Here is a 20,773-nt window from a genome sequence, read left to right on the forward strand (position 1 = left end):
AAACAACAGCTCAGGATGGGCCAGTGGCCTCCAGGCCTGGACGGCATGTCGCCCAGGGCTCCCCTCTCTGTGACCTTGCAGACATGCTAAGGACAGTGGCCCCGCAGAGCAGGCAGTGGTGTCTGGGTGTCAGAGCCCCCGGAAGATTCCATTTGCCAAACAGGCTCTCCCGCGAAGCTGTTTAGAAGCTGCGGTTATCTGTATGGGCACCACCCGGGACCCACACCCCTGGGAGCCCGGAGACCCCGCGGCTGACCCCGCCTCCTTCTGGTGCCTCGTATTCACGGGGACACTTCCCCTCCCAAGCCCAAGACCCCGCGTGCCGCTCCAGCGGCCCATTTCCTTCCCCTCCTGTTGAAAGCTCTGCCCTACCCACCCCCCCTGCGCCACACTCACTCCACCGCGGACAGCCCCTCGTCCTCCGATGGGGTCGTCTCGTCCTCTGACTGGTCACTGAGCAGTTCGCAGGGCAGCAGGGCGGAGCTGTCGGCCAGCTCCAGCACGGGCGCGATGCTGGGCCGCCGGCTGCCGGAGCCGTTCTCCGTGGGCGGCGCCAGCTTGCCGCCCCCGCCGCCCTGCGCCGGCGGGCACTCCGAGTGCTGCAGGTCCATGGCCACCGTCCCTGGAACAGAGCGGAGACTGGGCTGGCGGCCTGGCCCCCAGGCTCTCTGGAGGGCAGTGGGCTCCAGGACGCGGAGTCACGTTCAGCTGTACGGCCCTAGGGTGTCTGGCACCTCTCTGAGTCTCAGTTTCCCCCTCAGCACCGTGGGCCAATGGCCCTCACACAGGTAGCCTCAGCTGGGTCAGACACTTAGGCACCCGTGCAGACAAAGTCCCTGTGGGCAGCAGAGGTGCCCCAGGGGAAGCCGTGTGACGCCGAGCCCCGGAAGAGCTGGGTCTCAGGCGGGGTCTCCTGCCCCTGAGCAGGGCCCAGAGTGGGGCCGGGCGGGGAGCAGTGCCTGGTGCCACCCCCGGGGCCCGGGCCTCACCCACGGAGGCGATGATGCTGTGCACGGGCAGGCGCGCCGAGCCGCGGCTGCACCCCGCGAGGCCCCGCCGCTGCTTCTCCTCCTGCTTGAAGATGAAGGCGGAGTTCTCCTCCTTGGTGATGTTGATGTAGAAGCAGGTGTCAGAGGCCGCCAGCGTGTGCCGCGGCCCGGGGTTCAGCAGGATGTTCTTGTTCTCCTCGCGCTTCAGTCCGATGAGGCACACGCCGTACCTGGGGGGCAGGCGCGCGGTCCAGCGGGGTCCCGCTCGCGGACCCCGGCGGGCCCGAAGCCACCTTTCCCGGTGAGCCCTCCCCTCGCGGCTGTGGGAGCCTTCTTCACACCTGACCCGAGGACCCGAGGTCAGGAAGGGGCGGGGGGGGTGGGGGGGACCACGCGGACTCTGGGGCCTGACCCCGAGGCCCCTGTGCCGGATTTGTGGGGTGGGCGGGGCTGGCGCGCCTACTTCTTGTGGGCGTGGAAGGCGGCGTAGGTGAAGCTCTTGCCCTGGTACTCGCGGAAGAACTTGCTGTCGCCCATGCGCACGTGGTACACCTCGTTGCCCGAGCAACGCCCGTACATGCGCTGCCACTGTTCCGGCGACTCCTGGCCTTCCCTGGGCAGGGCAGGCGGGATGTCCCCTCAGCGGGCTGGCTCCAGCTTGACCCTGACCCCTGACCCCTCCCTAGCTGAGCCTCAGGGGTGGCCTGAGGTGTCACTTGGCCAGTTTTAAAAAGCTGCGAACACAAGGCTCTGATTTTTAGGAGGCGCCAAAATGTTTCGGGATCAAGGCTGACCTCCTGGGCCTAGGATCTCCCCAGGCCCATGTCCTCCTCCCCAGCCTGGTCTCGGCAAAGAGAAGACAGTGCCGTCCTCTGCTCCAGGGGTCTGCCAGGGTCCCCTGCCCAGGTGCTGTGAACCAAGCGCACCGTGTCCCCAGCCAGTGCTGAGCCCACGACGCGGCCCCCGCGCCGGCCCCCACGCCGTACCCTAGGTGGGGCCTGCCTGCCGTTTGCAGCAGCCCCGGGCCGCCCCTCGCCACGCTGCTCAGACCTCCCCCCACGGCATCCGGGGTGTTCCCCTGCGCTGCCCACCTCCCTGGGCGGGGCCTCTGCCTGCGACATGCACCCCTCCCCATCGCGGAACTCCCCGGCTGGGCGCAGGCGGGGCGGGCACTCACTGGCCGCGGGACGTGTGCACCAGCAGCGTGATGAGGGTGGACGTGGCCGGGCAGATGCAGTTCAAGGCCAGCATGGCGTACTTGCACTCCTCCTCACACACCACGTGGTCTGCGGGCGGGATGGTCAGGGGCTGCCCCCCCCAGCAGACACCCCCAGGTGCCGCATCTGCGTGGCAGACTCCTGCTCACCTGTCCCCGCAGATGCCCAGCTCGGGCACACCCACAGAGGTGCTCATCAGGTGCGCCTGCCCTTCTCCTGCCCTCGGCTCCTGCCCTCGCTGACCCCCGGGGCCCCTGAAGCAGGACCTGCATGGGGTCCATGCCTCCACCTGCCCTCGGAGAAGATGGAGTGCCAGCTGTCCCCCGCCGCGGTTCTGCGTGCCCCTGAGCCGGCAGTGCTCCAGCCGCCCACCCCAGCCCTGGGAGGCGCACACGACCCCCCAGTATGCGAACCTGCGAACTTCACATGAAACTTGTTCTCAGGCTTGAGGATCTGGACGTAGAGAGGGCAGTTGGGGGCAAAGTCCTTCACAGCCCAGGCACGCAGGATGGTCTGGTGGTCCTGGGGGTGAGGGATGGGGGGCGTGCGGTCAGTGCTAGGGCACGTGGTCAGCGCTGGGAGGCATGGTCAGCGCAGGAGGCGGATAGAGTGCTGGAGCGCAGGAGGCGTGGTCAGTGCTGGGGTGCGGTCAGCGCTGGGAGGCGTGGCCAGTGCAGGGGGCGCAGTCAGTGGTCAGTGCCGGGCGGGGCGGGGCAGCAGCAGGGCAGGCTCTGCGGGGCGGGGCCTACGGCACTCACTGCTGCAGTGCGGTCCACCTCATTGCGGCTGCTGAGGATGAAGCAGGCCTCTCCGTTGTCCATCCTGCAAAGCACAGGCCTGAGCGTTGCCTGGACCGGTCCACACTCCTTCTATAGCTGTCCGGGGCTGGGGGTGGAGGGCGGAAGGGGCGGGCCCTGTCCAGACCCCCCTTTCTATGTTGAACTCCTGATATCAGGCACCAACCACCACAGGGGGCCAGTCCTCTGACCCCCATTACCTGGCTCGGGGTTGGGGCATGGTGGGAAGGGGAGCACTTGCTGCCCCAGGCTGTCCAGGGGGCCACTTCCGCTCCCCTCCCGCCTGAGGGACACCCTGGCTGTAGACGGGTGTTGGAGAAACTGTTTCAGGGCAAGGAGGCGCGAGGCTCGTCCCCTGCCCCATCGCCCTGAGACCCGCGACTCCTGGTGGCCACTGCCTCTGCATTCAGGCCTGGAGCTGGGTCGTGGTTGCCCAGAGAGGCTGCGCCCCCTGGTCACCGCTGCCTCTGGGCTGGGGACTTGACTCCTGTCCCCAGTTTTACAGGTGAGACGGTGGGGGCCCGAGGCTCAGGAAGTGGGCAGGTGAAGGGACCCGGGCCTCCTCTCTGCCTCCGCACAGCCTGCACTTCACCATGACGGATGCGTGGGAATGAAATTATGACAAGCGGGGCTCCTGCGGTGTCCCAGCACATGCACGGGCCCGTTCCGGAAAGTACCACTGAAGAATTCAGGCTTTCTTTCCTGAAGTCACCGTCAGCTTGTCTTTACGAGAAACCTGCCCACAGCCAAGTCTTCCCACCAGATGCACAGAAGCAGTGACTGTCCCGCCCCGTCCCCCCGACCCTCTCCTAGAGCCTGTCCTGCCCCAGACGCTGGAGCAGGGGGGCAGTTCTGGAAAGCTGACTGCACCGAGCACGTGGGAGGCGGGGTCGGGGGCAGGGCTCACTTGGCCCGCATCAGGTCCTGGTCCTTGAGCGCTGAGCCCTGGAGGTAGATGACCCGCTGGGACCACAGGGGGATCTGCAGGACCCTGCGAACCTGGATGTCCATCTCCGTGGGGCACAGGATGACCACATAATAGTCCTGCAGGTGGGGCATCGGGGGTGGGCGTCAGGTGCCCACTTCACCTTCCTGCCGGGTGTATTCACACCTGCCAGTTCCAGGACCACGGCTCCCCCTGTGATGGCAGCTCTGGGTGGAGAGCTGAGGTTGCCCACAGGGCAAGCCCCATGGCCGGTCAGGACGCCCCGAGGAGCGCTCGGGGTAGCCCTAGGTGGGGCTGTGGGTGGGGCCTCACCTGCAGCCGGGGGTGGGCATAGAACTCGTTCAGGAAGTCCATGAGCAGGTCGATCTTGAGGGAGCTCACACACAGGACCACGTGCTTCTCCGTCTGGGCCCTGTGGCGGCTGTAGTTGCCCCCCGACTTCTGCCTCTCCATCCACAGGTAGACCAGCTCCTCAAACTGCAGGGCAGAGCGGTGAGTGTCAGGTGCGTGGGCTCTGGGGGCTGTGAGGGCGCCGGGCAACACACCTGAAGCCCGGCTGTGGGGTGAGGCCATTCCCATGGGGCAGCAGCGTGGAGCCCCAGGCAGCACAGAGTGTGGTGGGCACTGGCAGCTCGTGCAGGGGACGAGGGGAGGGGGGTGGCTGGGCAGAGGCCTGAGCAGGACCGAGGAGGCTGGGCAAACATGGAGCCCTGTCTTGACCGCGTCTTGGAAACAAGGGTGTGCACGGCACAGCCCACGTGGGGGCCACGCAGAGGCCGAGTGGACGTGGCAGTTGGCGCATGAGAGAGACAGCACGTCCAGCTCCCGGTCCCAGGAGGCCAAGTGACCATCAGCGAATGCCAAAGCCTCCACTCCGGACACCCGGGAAGTCATGACACTGGGCCTCCGTTGCTGCCCGAGACCCATTTGGGAGAAACACTGAAGTGTGTTAGTAAAGTCTCGGCCACAGACTGAAGAATCCAGGCTCCTGGTGTGAAAGGGACACTCTGGGCGCCTGCGGTCGCGAGCCCACGGCAAGCGCGCGGGCGATTCGAGGCTGCAGGTCCGGGAACGCCGTCCACCCGGCCCGCACGTCTGGATGTCCGCTTCGGGTGTGCGGAATTGTTTTGAATTAGAAAAATGACAGATACGGAAAGTAGGAGGCGGGCGGACCCCAGGCCCCGGGGGAGCTGTCCAGGGTGCCGGCCGCCCAGGGCCGCCCTGTGCGGACCCCCGCTCCCGTCTGTGAAGGCCTCGGCGCTCTCCGCCCCACGCACTGGGGCGGCTCGTGCGTGGGGGCGGAGTGGTGGCAGCCGCCCCTCTGGGGTTCGCCCGCGCCGGGCGACGCGGCGAGGTCGCCTCACTGAATCCGAGCACCTACTGGGCTCCGGCAACAAGACCCCATGGACCTGAAGCACAGGACGGGCTCCACTCGGCGTGATCCCTGAGGCCCTGGCAGGGTGGGGCAGACGGCACGCACCCTGGCCTCGAGCCTCACCTGCCACAGGTGTGTGGCTCTGAGCCTCAAGTCTGTCCCCTACAACACCGCATGGCGCGCCTGCCTCCCCTGGCTGCGGTGAGGGCTAAGCAATAGCGACCCCTGAATTCACGTCCTCCCGACCCTCTGAATGCAGCCCAGCTCGGAAGTGGGTCTTTGCAGAAGTCATTGTTTACAATGAGGTCAGGCAGGGTCAGGATGGGCCCTAAATCCAATGGCTGGTTCCTTACAAGGAAAGGAGAGGACCCGAGAGATACACGGGAAATAGCCAGCCATGGAGGGATGATGGGGGCGGGGACTGGAGGGGCGGGGCCCTGGCCCCCAGCCTGAGGATGGCTGGCCCTGCGGGAAGTCCCAGAGGCCTCCAGAAGGAACCGGCCCTGCCTGCCTCAGTGCCAAACTCTGGCCCCCAGACCAAGAGAGCGTACTGTTCTGTTGCTGTAAGCTCCCCCATTCGCGGCCACTGTAAGAAGCCACCACACGGACGCTCAGCCCTGAGCCCAGAACACGCCGTCAGCCGCCCTTCCAGGAAAGACATTTCTGAGCGAGCATCGTGGCATTTTTACTCACCTCCAGGGTGCTAACTGGTGACTGCGGTCCTTTGGGAGAACGAGGAGGGCTGGGGCCGTCCCTTCCTGTCTCTGACACAGACTCAGTGTGTCCAGACTCACGAGGAAGGGGCAGGAAGCCGCCCCAGTGAGCCCGGCCGCGTCGCTGGCCCTGACCACCCCCAGCCTCAGCAATGGGACGTGTGCCCGATGCCATGCCCTGCAGGCCTCTCTGTCCTCCGGGCCACTGGCGAGCCAAAGGGGCAGTGTTACAGCCCGGAGCAGCTGTGAAAAGCCCTGGCCAGGAGCACGGGGCCAGGGCACCTGCGGCCACTCGGGAAAGATGCCACAGCAGTGAAGAGGGCACATCTTGCGGGCGGGGCAGGGGTCCAAAACGGCGCCGGCCAGGCGGACGGTCGGGGGCACACTTTGGGGGATGGACCCCTGCCTGGGACTTGCTCTCGGGGAAGGGGAGGCAGACTGACCCTTCTCTGTCCTGATGTATTTCCCGAGGTGGACAGACGTACTTTGCAGGCTCGAAAGGGTTCGGGATAATAACGTAAAAATGTAAGTTTAACTTCAAAAATATATATAAGGATAATTATAATTAAGAACATAACATAATTATGTTTATAACTTATAATGTCATCTTAAAACAATAAAAAATGTGTAATTGAAAAATATAATGTGAATTTTAAAATCTAAAAAATATTAAAAGTACAACTTAGAAAACACCGCTGTATCGCTACGCCGGGCCTCCAGTTTCCATGTCTAACCACCGGTGGGGGCTGGGCTAGGGTCTTGTCCCCCACGAAAACTCAGGTAGCAGCCTGGCCTGGGCGACAGGTGACAGGAGAGCAGCTGGGGCGTGCCCACCTCGTCCTAGCAGCTGCCGCCACACAGGCTGGGGGATCCTGACTCCCAGCCCCAGGAGACCCTGTGGGCCCCTCCTGCTCCAGGTCCCGGAGGGAGCCGGCCCATGGCACCTGAGGACCCGCGTCTCCCCATGGCGAGAATGCCACCGCCCGCACTCGCACTGATGGCCGCGGGCCTCGCCAGTTGGCAGACCCCCCCGTAGCGCGGCGGTGGGGGGGGGTCCGCTGAGAGGCGGGGGTGCGCCTGCTGGGCCGGACGGGGCGCGGGGCTCACCTGCAGCGGGAGCACCACGAGGGCCACGCAGATCATGACGACCACCAGCAGCTGGGACGGCCAGATCTTGGGGGTGACGTCGCCGTAGCCCACCGTGGAGAAGGTGACGATGCAGAAGTAGAAGGACGTGAGGAGCGACAGGTTCTCGCCGGCCCGCTCCAGGTGCTGGATGCCGCAGGTCCTGCAAGTCCCGGCCGTCAGGGCCGCGGCCGCCTCTGCCCTCTGGCCACCCAGAGACTGAGCGACGTGTCGCTGCATCACCCGGAGGAGCAGGGCCCCCGTCACCGACAGGCCCCCGCTGCCTGGGCCCGCTCGGCCAGCACTCCCTGCCGGAGCCAGCCCGGCCAGCACGCGGGGCCCCCCCCCGGGCTGCCCTTCCTGCCTGGCGGCTCTTTCGAGGCCCCCGGAAAAGTCACCTGGAGCTTGGACGCAGAGCTGCACGGGGCGAGTGAGGGCCTGGGGTCAGCGGGGGTGGCGTGGGCCCAGGCTGTGAGCCACGCAGGCCACCCTGGCCCTCAGGGCCTCATCATCACCCAGGAGGTCGGACAGCGTGGGGTGTGCAGACCCGGGCGGTGCCGAGCTGGACGGGTCTCCTTCCCACACCCGACCCCAAGTCCCTGTCCCCAGACTGGGGTGAGCTGGTGGCAGGGCCTGGGGCCGCGGCACGTGCCGAGCGAGGGCCGGCCCACGGCCCTCTGGGAGCCCTACGCCTGGTCGCGGTGGACTCCCTGGCTGCTGGGAGGGAGTGGCTGGATCACCCTGTGGACGCCCCGCCCACGTTGTCTGTGTGGACACGAGTGAGGGAGGGGAGGCAGGGAGCACATGGCCCTGTGGCGACCTTGCTGGGGGCTGGGAGGTGGTGACTAGCACCCCGGCAGGAGCACGGACACTCGTGGGGTGCCAGGCGCCCCGCCTTTCATTCTGGCTGCTCCTCAACCTTGCTCTCAGTTGAGCCTCAGGCCAAAGGGTCCCCACCCGCCCGTCTCTGGCCTTGGAGCTGCCTCCAGTCCTCGGCCCCACCAGGCCCGCCATCTCCCCCCCGACAGGCTGCCGGGCCCCGCGTGGCTCCCGGCTAGCTGTGGCGGGCCCCCCGGGCGGCGGCGCTCACCCAGTGAAGACCAGGCAGAGCAGGGTGCAGAAGAGGATCAGAACCTGGTTGAACATGGCTGACTGTGTCCGCAGGATGGCCCGGTGGAAGTCGTTCTGTGGGGCGAGGGGTAGACGCGGCTGGGCCGGGGACCACCCTGGGGCCCAGGCCTTTCCCACGACAGACAGCAGCACACACAGGGCCTGGAGGTGAGAGGGGCAGGGGCGCGGCCTGCCCCCACGGCTGGGCTGGGGAGGGAGGGCGGGGACACAGGCCAGAGGCCCAGACCTGAGACCTGAGACCTGAGCTGTCCGTCACTTTACAGTTAGGCGGCGGGGAGAGCCAAGGGGCCTGGCTTGGAGGGGCTGCAGCCGGGGAGGGAACAGTGCAAAGTGGACCTTGCTTAGACATTTGGCAGGCGGCCTGCCGTGGCCCCAGTGCGCGCGTGGCCACGCGGTCCTGGTTCTGGGGCCCCAGGCTCGTGTGGCCCCGGCTCGTTCCCGCAGCCACTTACGCCCCAGGGCAGGGGAGACCCACTGACACCCGGGCCACCGAGGGAAGAGGCCAGTGCTCCGTCAGACCCGGCCCGTCCCGGGGGCCGCACCGGGGCGAGGCGGGCAGGGCTCCCCGCGGCGTGGCGGCCTCGCTTACGATCATGTTCTCCAGGGCGTGCTTGGCCAGCCAGCAGTTCAGAAACACGGGGATGAACAGGTTCCGCAGCGGCGCCCAGAATATCTGCGGGGGACACGGGTCAGGGGCGGGGGCGGGGGCCGCGGCCCCAGCCTCAGGCGGTCGGCAGCGGACGCACCGTGATGATGAAGGGGAGAGTGTTGATCATCTCCAGGACGAAGGACACTTGGAAGATCTGCTCCCAGATGTTGCCCTAGAGGCCACGGGCAGTGGGGACGGGGAGGGAGACAGACCAGCTCAGGCCAGAGGGCAGGCGAAGGGCTGGGCCCAGGCCGGGCGGGCTGGGGCGCTTACTTTGTAGCTGAGGTAAATGAGCAGCGTGGTCTCCAGGAAGCTTATTATGGCCACGACGACCTGAGGGTGGGGGGCGGTGATGGCAGGAGCCTTAGAGGGGCCGGGGAGGGCCGGGAGGGCCGGGGGAGGGCTCGGGGGGCTGGGAGGACTGGGGGGGAGCCAGGTCCACCCGGAGCTGAGCCCACTCCACCCCCTCACCTGAATCGCCCACAGAGCCATCTTCCTCTCCACCCAGAGGATGGGTGCCCTGGGGAGAATGGGGGGTGAGCCTAGGCGGGCGTCTCCCAGCCTCCCACCCGCCATGCCTCCGCTGACCCCAAGGTGCTGCCCAGGCCACACTGATGGGGGGGTGAGCTCTGAGGGAAGGGGAGGCCCCCCAGGAAAGGAGGCTGAGCAGGGCTGCCGACAGCAGGGCTGCAGACTCCAAGGCCCCAGGGGCCCACGTGGCCCCCCTTTCTCTCCCCAGCCCCTGGAAGTGAGGCTCCTATGCACGGCGCTAAGGGCACGTGCTGACCGGACACCCTCCTGTCCCCTGATTGCGGTTTCCCTGCAGGGCGACTGGGGTGGAGCTTGCTGTGAGGACGGAAGGACCTGGGGCCACTGGGCCAGGCTGGGGGGCGAGGGAGGGGCAGGAGGAGCATGGGGGGGCCAGTCCCCCACCTGAGCATTGGAGGCTGGAGGGAGAAAGGCCGCATGGGGACACGGCCAAGTCCTAGGGACACGTCCTAACCTCTGGGCCACCCTTGGGTGCTCAGGGCTCACTTCCCGGTGCTCGGCTGGGGCGTTTGCTTTCTTTGCTAAAAGTGTCATGAATTAGAGAAGTGACTACTCATGGGAAGGTCCCCAGAGTCTCCCCTCCTCCCCTGTGCATCACAGAGCAAAGGGCTAGGCCAGGCTGAGGTGACACTTGCAGTTCTTAAATGGCTCCCGAGCCCTCGGGTACCCCACAGGGACACCCCCAGTGCTGTCCACTCGGCTGGCCTGGGGTTGGTCGGACATGCTCTCAGGGACCCAGGGGCTCCAGCCTGAGGCAGCCATCCACGGGGACCTCCGTCCCCCGGCCTGGACTTGGGCCTCTGCGTGGGAGCCAGTGTGAACTCACCAGTTGATCTCTGAGGACGACTCATTGAAGGTGTAATTCTGCTTCGGGCAGCCCCAGCTGCGAAGAGACAGAGCTGGCCTGGCCACTGCCCCTCCCACACTGCCCCTGAAGGGACCCTTCCCGGGACCGCTCTGGGCTCAGGGACTGTGGGGCACCCTCTCCCCACCCAGGGCCAACCCTCCGCATCTTGAAAGGGCGCCTGTGCTCTAGCACTTGATAAGGCAGCCAGCTTCCATCCTGCAGCCTCCCCCCCACCCCCCCGGGGTCATTGAGAGAGGCGGGGCAGGCAGGACTCGGAGGACACACCCCTCGGCGATGTGAGAGGTGCACCCAGGACAGACCCAGGGTCCCCTGGGTCCATGGCAGGCTGCTGGGAAAGGGCCGTGCATGGCCGGACATGGCTCCCGGAGGCTGGCGACACCACAGGCAGACGACGCCCGTGAGGCGGGGAGAGAAGCCGGCTCCCACATGCCGGGCCGATGCAAGAGGCACCTCCCTAGGCCACTCCCGAGGACAAGCCCCCCGAGCTGCTGGGAAGGCAGCGGGCATGGTGGGCATCCCGGCACGGCCCCAGACCCTAACCGACGCCGGGTTGGTCGACCAGGGGGATGTCTCTTTCACAGAGCCCATGGTGACGGGCAGCGCCCTCCCCCCCCCAACCGCCCCACGCCCCCACAGCCTGACGTGACTCTCGTTGCACACTCAGTGCCCACAGAAGTGGGTGAGCACCCTCCCATCCCCCCGCCACCCACCATCCTCCCGCCACCCACCCTTGCTATCCGCACACCTACCCGGCCCCTCACCCATCCATTCGCCTCCCACCCACCCAGGTGCCGGGTGCTGTGCAATGACTGACACAGACCTGGTCCCCGTGGGGATGTGGAACCGGGTGCCCAAGAGCCACGGGGAGTGGGCACGGCGGGACAAACCCAGGAACGTGGTGTAGGAACCACGTCAAACCACTGCGGTGGGACCTGCTCTCCCCACAGGGGCGAAGATGAAAGGTTCGTCCTCAGGAGAGGGCGCCAGAGCCTGGCCTGGGGGTGCCGGGCAAGTCTCCAAGCCCGGCTTCACCCTCAAGGAAAGCGGCAGGAAGAATCGGCTCTGAGGGCCAGCGGGAGAGGTGACGGGTTTGCCCAAGTGACAGCGAGGACCAGGCCCTCGGCGTGGGAGTGCCCACCCCCGGGGTGCCGCACCGAGGGCGGCCAGACGCTTAGGAGCTGCACTTGGCGGGAGCTCGGGAGGAGCAGGGGCAGAGCGGGGAGGGGACGCAAGCGAGGAAAGGGTGGGCTGCTGCGCCCCGAGGACGCGGGAAGGCAGTGCCCGCCCCCAGCGAGAACGGACTCCTGGAACCCGATGCCAGGGGTTAGAAACGCCACAGCAGAAACAACACTCCGCTGCAGAGGTGACGGGGAGGCTGAGGGAATCCTCCAGAAAGAGCGAAAGCGGAAAGGCGGAGAGGACAGGAAACGCCCGGATGGCGCAGCATCGGGCGGCCAGTTCCGGGGCGTCCGGAGCCCGCGAAGGCGGCGGGGTGGGGGCGGGGGCGGGGCCGGCGCGGAGGGCCTCCAAGGACTGCATTGGCGACAAGCCCTGCCCCATGGGGCCACTGCAGCGTCCACTGGGGCCACCACGGTGAGAGGAGGCACGGAGGGTCTCGCCAGCCCCCGGAGAAGAAGCCGCGCTGCCCCCGAGGATCCTGGGCACCACGTCCTAGGACAGGGGTCACTCTGGGGAAGGAAGGACCCCCACAAGGCCCTGGGCACGGACCTCCCCCGGCCTCTGTAATGGCAGCAGGGCCCCAGCAGACGCCCGGCCCGCAGGTCACCCACCATCCGATCCCCAGGGCCGGGTCGTCCAGCAGGACGCGGACGATGTACAGCAGGCAGGTGAGCAGCTTCAGAGAGAAGTTGAACAGCCGGATCCTCAGGCCTGCGGGGGCGAGGGGTCAGGGCTCCCGGGCCGCCTGGGGTCCCACGCGGCCTCCCTCCACACCCAGGACACCCCCCCGGGGGCAGCGGGTGCTCTTGGGCCACCCTGCGAGGTGGGAGCAGAGGATTCCCACACCACTCGCTCTTTGGGAAGGACGTGGGGGTCTGGGGAGCCCACTCATGAGCTAGGACCCAGGGGCACGACCTCCACGCCCCGCCCCACACCCCAGGAGGGTCTAAGCATCGGAGCTCCTGCTGATGGACGGAGCCTGTGGGGGGAGGGGGCACAGGGAGAGCCAAGCTGCTGCCCTAACGGCCACAGCCCAGCTGGGTCCAGCGGGGGGACAGGGCCCCCACAGGTCTTGGGTCCCATCTCCCCTTGGGTGGCAAGCTCCATGAAGCCGAGAAGAGGGCCTCGGCCTGGCCCCGGCCGCACCACCCACAGACACCACGCCACTGCCCTCGCGAGCCCCGCCCAGCCTCACTGGCCCCGCCCAGAGCCCCGCCTGGCCCCGCCCAGATCCCCGCCTCGCCCCTCGGGAGCCCCACTCACTGGATCTCTGGTTTTTGATGAAGAACAGCTTGAGGCGCTCCTTGAAAGTGTTCTCGTTGACGTAGAACTCCACCTGGACCCTGGGGAGCAGGACAGGCGGGGGGCTTCGACCAGTGGGCTCAACGGGGAGACGTGCCCAGAGCCCCCGCATGACCCGCCCCTCCTGCCACGCAGGGCGCAGGACAGAGGGGCACCGGCAGCACGTCAATGCCTCCGCCTGGCCCGGGAGGGCCCCAGGGTCCCGCGCGCCCACACGTCCCGGCAGACCTGCTCGCTGGACCTTCCAAAGCCACTGGGCACACCTGGGTGCCACCAGCTGTCACCTCCTCAGCACCCAGGGCCCTCGGAGGTGAACACTCATGGGCCCCCAACCTCGATGGTCACAGCCAGTCGCCAGGATTAAATGCCCTGTGTGGCTCTTGGCATGGGGCTCAAAACACAGAGAATGTTCTAGAAGTAAACGGTCAGTGCTTTGTCTGGTGGCTGTTCCGGAGGCTCACTGCATCTGCAGGCTGGCAGGGCATTTGAGCCCCGTCCTTCGGGCTCACCTGCACCCTCAGCTAATCCTCAGACACCTTGAGCCCCCGCCAGGCTCCTGGTGTTGTGGGGACAGGCCACGGTGGACCCAGCAGGAGCATGTCACCGGGTGCAGAGGGCCATCTGGTCTCCCGGGTAATGTGGGGTCTGGGGGCAATGCGCCACTGCCCCACTGCCCCGGACACGGGCAGCTGTGCCCGGCATGCTGGTGGGCGAGGGCCTGACGCTCCTTGGGAATGGGGACCCGTGTTAACAGCAGGACAGGTGGACGGAGGGAGCTGGGCCCCGGGCGGGCGCGGAGGGAGCTGGGCCCCGGGCAGGCGTGGTCTCCAGTTTTCCTCCGGACGCGGGGAGCACACGGCCCGGTGCCGGGCCCACCTTGCTCTGGGTTGGCACTGGCCACCCCCACGCGTGACCTTTCGCACTCTCCATCACAGGCTGTGTCTGCCCCTGTGGGCAGGACAGTCCCAGGAATCCCGCAAGGCCAGCCCGTGGGCATCGCTGTGGGCCGGACTCCCCCATGATGACACAGAGGCACCAACAACCCCAGGGATTGGGGCCAGAAAGGTTATGGTCTGTGCCTCACCTTACCCAGAAGTCATGTGGAAGCAGCTCTGCCTCCCTTGGAGCTACTGTGGGTGTTGGGGGGCGCACAAGCCCATCCAGGCGGGGTGGCACAGAGCTCGCCTGCTGGCCCGCAGCTCTCTGCCATGATGGTGACATGGGAGGCGGGGGGCTGAGCATCTGAAGGCAGAGCTGGGCTGCCGGTGGGACCCTGGAGGCCTGGGCCTCAGAGGTCTCTGCTGCTCACCGGGCTCGAGAAGGGCCCAGAAGTCGTGGGGGTGCTCGGGGCCCTTCCCCACTCTCAGCTCTTCGGGCAGGTTGGTTACCTGGCCACAGCTGAGCCCCTGGGTCCGGAGCAGCAGAACAGGGCTCCCACAGAGCAGCAGTGTGCAAACCCAGAGCCCGTGGTCAGTGCACCCCACTGTACCCCAGCACACCCGTCTGCATGCTCCCCGACTCTCTTCTGCTGTCACAGCCAAGCCTCAGTGGGGTGGTCCTCCACGCCTCATGCCCACACACATGGCATGCCACCCCCAGGGGCCCCTCGTCTGGCCTCGCAGGCCCCCCGCCCTGCCCTCACCCCATCCCCCCTGCTCCTGCCCCCCAGCTCCAACTCGGCTGAGCTGGCAACCGCGGCAAAGGCCAGGAAGCAGCGCTGGCAGCTCCTGCTGCTCTGCCAGGAGACCCGCCTGGCCCCTCCCCCAGGAACCCCGACCCCGCCCAGCACCCCGTTCCACCAGCCCCACCCCATGCGTCCCAGCCCACTGAGGCCCCTGCCAGGCCGTGTGGGTCGGCACTGCTGGCCTGCACCCAGGCGAGCCCGTGTGTCTCTGCCGCCCAGTGCCTTGGCCCCTCCCCGTGCCCTAGGACTGGACCCCTGAGCCATCCATCAGCAGGGTGAGTGCTGGCGGCCTGTGACGGCCCCATGACGCCTCACCCACCCCGTCCACACCCTACGCCTGGCCCCAAGAGGCGGGGTCTCCATGGCAGAGGCCGCGGGCAGCCTGCGCCCGTGAGCTGGAGCCTGGCACACCAGGACACGCCCGAGCTCCTCGCTTTAATTTTTGATGCGCCGTGGCCGACCACGTCTCGCAGCGCGACCACAGAAAACCAATTACAAACCGTCTACTTCCCCTGAAGCATGTAAGGTGACGGGCCTGATTCGGCCCCATTCGGGTGGGTGCTGGGCAGACACGGCTGGCCCCGGGACCCGTGGGGGAGCGGCCTGCCCCGGCAGCCCCCGCGGCTCACCGCACAGGCCGGCCCGCGTGAGGACATGCTCTTGGCTCCGCAGGCTGGGCCGCGGGTCACAGTGGTCTGGCCTGGCGGTCGGAGGCCGGACGCGGGCCTGCCCCTGTAGCCTCGGGGGAAGGTGCACTGAGGGGACTGCCCGGCCCTGGTGCCGTGACTACAGACAGTTAAAGCCCCCCCCTCGTGGCGCTCTGCCGAACCTTCGTCTTCAGTTGGGGGTTAGTGTGGAGGGCCCCCAAGCACCTGGCTGGGGGCCTGACGCCCATCGGCTCAGACGCTGCCAGGGATCAGGGCCATCGCGGCCTGTGTGTCCCCCATGCTGGCCCGCACCTGTTGCTCACCCCACCCAGCAGACGGCCCCTGAACCGCACACCCATGCGTGTGACAGGAAATGGCATGCGGCAGGCACCCGGCCCTAGGTGTGGCCGCCCCCTCCCCCGCGGCCGGCCCGGCTGTGACTTGAGGCTCCGTGGTGCAGCCAGTGAGGAAGGGACGGGCTGGGTGGGGAGCCAGGGCCCCAGTCCGCATGGCGAGTGGCTCGCAAACACTGGCCACTGCCACGGCAAGGGCGGAGCAGAGGGGCCGCTTCCTGTGTCCATTCTCGTTGACTTATTCGTTCGGCAGCGGGCCCCGTGGGGCAGACAGCCTACTGCAGGGGCCACTGCTGCCCACTGCCCGCTGCCAAGGGCCCAGGGAGGTCTACAGTGGGTATGCTGTGGGCAGGCCTGGGCATGGGCCTGGAGACTTCGGGGAGCCCGACTGCAGACAGCCCCTGGGGTACTCCTGGGTCAGGTCATGAGTCCCAGGCACTGGACAGGCCAAAGGTAGGCCCAGTCTCTGGGAAGATCCTCTCCCCTGGCTCCTTCCATCCCTGGAGGTGAGCCATTCTTAGGGGGTAAGGACGGGTGGAGGCTGGGCGGACCAGCGGGCTGTCTCCCTGAGCCCTGCCAAGGGCAGTGACTCCCACAGGGCTCCGGTCAGCCCTGCCTACATGCGTAGAGACAGGTCCACTGCAGCCTGAGCCCGGCCAGGTCATCCATGGGGCCCGGGCTTCCTGAATGTCCAGCGGCCAAGGGGTCAGCTTGGCCCCATGCCCACACTGCTGTGCTTGGGCAGGCCCAGGCCTGCTGCCAGCCTGTGCCCACACTGGGTGATACCTGGCCCCACACCAGGTGACAACTGCCCCGCGAGGGTAGCCGCCTGGTGATGAGTGGGCTGGGCGAAGACCAAAGGCTGCAGCTCTCCCTGCTCGCCGCTGGGCTGACCAGCAGGCTGGGGGGCAGCCGTCCAGGGACTCCTGGCCGGTGGCTCTGGCACAGATGGCCAGGACATGGTAGGGGGCCAGCTGGCCAGGCCCACCTTCGGGGCCACAAGAGCCGCACAGCTCACATGGCTCGAACTCACACTGCCTCCCGCCCTGGTCTACTGCTGTGGCCAGTGGCTCTCTGGAGGGCGCCTGGAGCTGACCCCCAGCCCGCAGAGGCAGCGGCAAGGGGAGCAGAGGGCCGGCTGTTCTGAGAGGCCGCCAGCCTAGGAGCCGCCCAGGGGCCCAGGCAAGGGCAGACACGCGGCCCACGCCCTCCTGCCCCGTGCAGCCCCACATCTGTGGGTGGGCCAGCAGAGCTGGGCTGGAGGCACAGAGCACCGGGGTGTCCCCCCATGGTCATCACCCCTTCTCAGTACCTGGAGGGGGCAGGGCAGCTGGGAACCCAAGGAGAGAAAGCTCAGGGGGCACGCAGGGCAGGCGGCAACTCCCCAGGACAGAAGCTGACCAGCTCAGGCCCCGCCATTGGCAGCCCGCGGGGGGCCCACTGCACACAAGCCGGAGCAGGCCCTGGACGTCTGTCCGCTCTACCAGAGACAACCCTGAGCCGCCTCGGCCCTCAGGCGGCTGCGGACGGTCAGCGTCCTCCCAGGGCCTCAGGCCCTGTCCTGGAGAACCTGGCCGGGGACACCGAAGGCCAGGCTCCCTGAGTCACCCGTGGAGGGGCGGTGGCCTTGGCTGCCACCACCACTGCGAAGTGAATTATGAAACTAATAGGTGGGCCCCAGTTGGCGGCCTGGGTAGGTGAGGTCCCCCAGTGACACGCCAGGACCTGGCTGCTCTGAGGGGCTCTGCCCCCCTCCGCCCCACAATGGCCCTCTGCTGGACTGAACCTTGTGAAGCCAGGGAAAGCCCGCGGGGCCTCATGGGGATGGCCCAGCCCGCGGGGCCTGCGCCTGCACGGGCGGCCAGGTGGGCGAGGCCCGAGGTCCCAGCCTGTCTGTCACCACGTGGGCACTGTCGTCATCGCCACCACTGGAGGGGGCCGTGGGGCATCACCTCTGGACAGCCCCATCCCTGTACCCAGGCCCCTCCCCTGGGGGCTGCCTCAGCCCCACCCCCACCCAGCAGCAGCTGCAGGGAGGTGCTGGCCAGCTGCACCCTGCCCCCCCACCCTGCCGGCCTGTCCCCCAGGGCCAGCGCAGCCCACGCCGCTCTCCTCCCGGGGTCCGCCGGTCCGAGGGTACTGTCTGGCCGCTGCGGCCACCCCCTGCAGAGCACTTACTGAGACAGGGAGGAGTCCAGGCTGAAATGTTCCGTGTGAGGCCTGGGGGCAGACACGGAGTGGACATGTCAACATGGGAGACGCGCCGGTGGCGTGGGGCCTGGGCTCCCGGCCGGGCAGCGGCACAGGCAAGCAGCGGGGCTCGGGCGCGGTCCGCGGGACGTGGGGGTGCACCCACGCGCGCACGCCGCACCCCTGGCACGGTGCAGGTGTCTGCAGGGGGGCTCTGACCAGGCCCGGCCCCCTCAGTGCCCAGGGAAGCAGCACATGCAACACCCCAGGCCTGCGGGGGCGAGGACCACACCTGAGGCCACAGGCGACCGCACGAAAGGAGCAGTCTTCAGCCAAGCGAGCAGGCGGCGCGAGCACTCAGGGGCCCCGCCCCTCCCCGGCCTGCCCCGGCACCCAGCGACCCCCGGGGTCTGGTCCGGGAGGGGATGCCGTCAGCCCCACTTTACCCCTGGGAAGCTGTCGGGAGCCAGGGACAGTCCCCACATGGGGCCGCCTGGCTGGAGGCAACAGCCAGGGCTCTGTCCCCCCCGCCCCCCGCCCACTTCCCCTCCACTCCCCGGACCTCTACGGGCCCCTCAGTGTCCCCCTCCAATGGGCCTGCAGCCACACACCTGGTGGCCTGGCCCAGCGTTCTCCCAGCCAGAGACCAAGGGGGGCATGGCCGGTGCCGGGGCAGAGGCTGCTGGGAGCCCCGGGGCCGGCTCCTCTGCAGAACCACAGGGCCCTCTCATAATAGAAGACGATACAGAGGTTCACAAACGACCCCTGCCTTCCTGAGGAGTCAGTAGCAGGGAGGATGGGGCTGCCAGTGGGCACACGCCCCCCTGCCGATACCCGGCCCCCCGCGCCTGGGTGGGTGAGGTCTCAGCCAGGTGGGGGTCGTCCACACAGAGCAGGGAAGACGCACCTGTACTGGGCCGGAGCCTGGGGCTGCCGGGAGCTTCCGGCAGACTGCTCGTCGGTCCTCACAGCTGCCCTCTGGCTAGCCCCGCACTGCCCCAGCTCTGGGCTGCGGTGCCAGTTCACCAGGGGGTGGCAGGACCACTGCCCATGGCAGCGGGACCAGGGACCAGGAACTCACCGAGAGGGGCTGAGGGGGCGGCGGGGGAGGAGACTCAGGCGCTGGAGAGCGCCCCAGTTCCGGGAAGGGAGGGGCCACGTGCAGGGAGGAGAGGTGGGGGAGGGGAAGGGAACATCCCAGGGCCTCTCATGAACCTAGGATAGCAGGTGAGCAGGCTTGGAATGCGGGTCGGGGCTCTGTCAGGCCTGAGGTCACCACCGACACGTGACATTAAACACAGGGGTCCTGGGAGAGCGGCAGGAGGGGGGGCTAGGGTGGAGCCCTGATGGCCGACGGAGACAGCAGACAGCAGACAGCTGCTGTTGGGGCCCGAGCTCAGGGCCGGCGGCAGGTGTGGGACGGAGGGGACAGAGCACACCTCGGGCCAGGCGTGGGCGTGCAGAGGGAGCAGTTGGTTCTGGGCTGGTCAAGCGAGGAGCTGGCAGGCCTTGCTCCCTCCCCAGCGCCCCCCACAATGCACAGAAACTTCGAGGGTCTTGTGCACAGAAGTGAGCCCTGACCCTCCAGGCCTGTCCCAGGTGGACAGAGACACGCCAGGCTCAGAGGGGCCCCTGGAGGGACAGGTCGCCCCAGCGGCTGTGCTGCAGCTCCCGCCAGGATCTCAGACCCCAGGACCCCGCGTCCTAGCTCTTCCTGAGCCCTCCGTCATGGAGGCCACCACCATGCCTACCAGCCTCACCCAGGCGTCCCCTCTGGGGACCGGACCCTCGCCCTCCAGCCCGCCTGCCTGCCACCCCACCCTCCACTCGGTCCCTCCTTCCAGGTCAGCAGACTGGGCGCTGGAGCCCGGTCAGGTGTGAGGCCGTCAGCCGCCCTGGGAGGGACAAGGCCTGTAGCCGCATGCCGGGGGCACGAGGGGCCCCGGCCCGCCCTGGCCCACCCAGGGCATCCACTGCATGCACAGCCTCTCTGCCACTGGCCTTTGCTCGAAAGCTCTCGCGTGATGGTCACCACCCAACCCCAGGTCAAGGGTGGGAGGCAAAGAGAAGATCCAGGGGCTCCAAGCCCAGAGAGCTTCAGCTGGAGGGAAGTGGGGGTCCGACCGGCCCGCGGCATCTGCGGGACGGGCTGTGGCGCACCGGGGGGCTCGCGCCCAGGGATGGTGGCAGGCGCGTCCCTGTGGCTCAGTCCCTCACAGCAGTGCAGGGCCCTCCCTCTGCTCACCACCTCCCCAGCAGGCCCTGACCCCGCCTGGCTCCAGAAGACAGCCAGGGGTGCAGGACGGGGGCAGGTACAGGAGCTATGGCCACCAGCTCCCTCGGACAGAGGACACCGTCTCCCTGACCTGGTCTCGCTGGCAGCTCTGTCAGCCCCGTGCTCCTAGGGAGCAAAGCCTGCAAGTCCTCTACTCAGAGTCCTGCCCTGGCTCCCCACTGCTCGGGTCTGGCCGTGCAGCATGCACCAGCGACCGGGGAGGGGGGCTGCCGGAGGCCGTGGAGAGCCCCCTCCTCCCTGCTCTGCAAAAGGGGCTCATACAGCACCCTGCACCCTGCTGGGGGACCATGGGGAGGGTCCGCACAGGATGGGGGCATGTGGGGAGGGCTTCCTGGAGGAGGCAGCCCCGCGGCTGCAGCTCCCATGCTGCACTGTGGGCTCAGGTGCATCCTTGCAGAAAAGGGACATATAGGGAGCCAACCCCTTCCAGGGGCTAGGCCGACTGTAACCGGAGCTTCTGGAATCACTCGCCCCAGCAGTGTCCAGGAAGGAGATGGAGAAGAGAGGAATCTGGTCCCCAGGGCCTTGGCCAGCACCCGCCTCCCTCCTGTCCAGGGGCTGGCCACTAGCTACGGCCTGTTAGAGGCACTGAGCTCCGGCCTTAGCAGTCTCCTCCTGCCAATGGGCAGCAGCCTTTCCCCAGGGGGCTTTGAGGAGCAGGAAACAGGGTGTGAGGGAGGGCGGGGAGGGTGGGGAAGGCTGCGGCCAGGTGGGAGGGGCAGGAGAGAGGCTCCCCCGGCACCCTTGGTCCTGCCATCTGCCA

At 67.8% G+C, this 20,773-nt stretch overlaps 1 protein-coding gene across 6 annotated transcripts in view; it reads right to left on the reverse strand.

Moving 5' to 3' along the window:
* Positions 1-20,773, reverse strand: part of KCNT1 (potassium sodium-activated channel subfamily T member 1) — a 48,680-nt gene that overhangs the window by 14,977 nt on the left and 12,930 nt on the right. For 4 of the 6 annotated variants that reach the window (XM_036217809.1, XM_036217810.1, XM_036217808.1 and 1 more), the window contains 17 exons: positions 12,802-12,881; positions 12,150-12,249; positions 10,318-10,374; positions 9,414-9,462; positions 9,216-9,275; positions 9,040-9,114; positions 8,883-8,966; positions 8,253-8,347; positions 7,145-7,325; positions 4,262-4,426; positions 3,911-4,047; positions 2,965-3,028; positions 2,620-2,728; positions 2,167-2,275; positions 1,453-1,602; positions 990-1,219; positions 397-622 (listed from right to left, as the gene is read on the reverse strand). In XM_036217809.1, the coding sequence (XP_036073702.1) occupies positions 397-622; positions 990-1,219; positions 1,453-1,602; positions 2,167-2,275; positions 2,620-2,728; positions 2,965-3,028; positions 3,911-4,047; positions 4,262-4,426; positions 7,145-7,325; positions 8,253-8,347; positions 8,883-8,966; positions 9,040-9,114; positions 9,216-9,275; positions 9,414-9,462; positions 10,318-10,374; positions 12,150-12,249; positions 12,802-12,881 (1,971 nt within the window). Of the gene's footprint in view, positions 1-396; positions 623-989; positions 1,220-1,452; positions 1,603-2,166; positions 2,276-2,619; positions 2,729-2,964; positions 3,029-3,910; positions 4,048-4,261; positions 4,427-7,144; positions 7,326-8,252; positions 8,348-8,882; positions 8,967-9,039; positions 9,115-9,215; positions 9,276-9,413; positions 9,463-10,317; positions 10,375-12,149; positions 12,250-12,801; positions 12,882-17,702; positions 17,745-20,773 lie in introns of all 6 variants that reach the window. The other 2 variants (XM_036217811.1, XM_016153023.2) reach the window with 1 other exon arrangement.

Source organism: Rousettus aegyptiacus, unplaced genomic scaffold (assembly GCF_014176215.1).
Source record: "Rousettus aegyptiacus isolate mRouAeg1 unplaced genomic scaffold, mRouAeg1.p scaffold_m13_p_3, whole genome shotgun sequence".
Taxonomy (NCBI): Eukaryota; Metazoa; Chordata; class Mammalia; order Chiroptera; family Pteropodidae; genus Rousettus; species Rousettus aegyptiacus.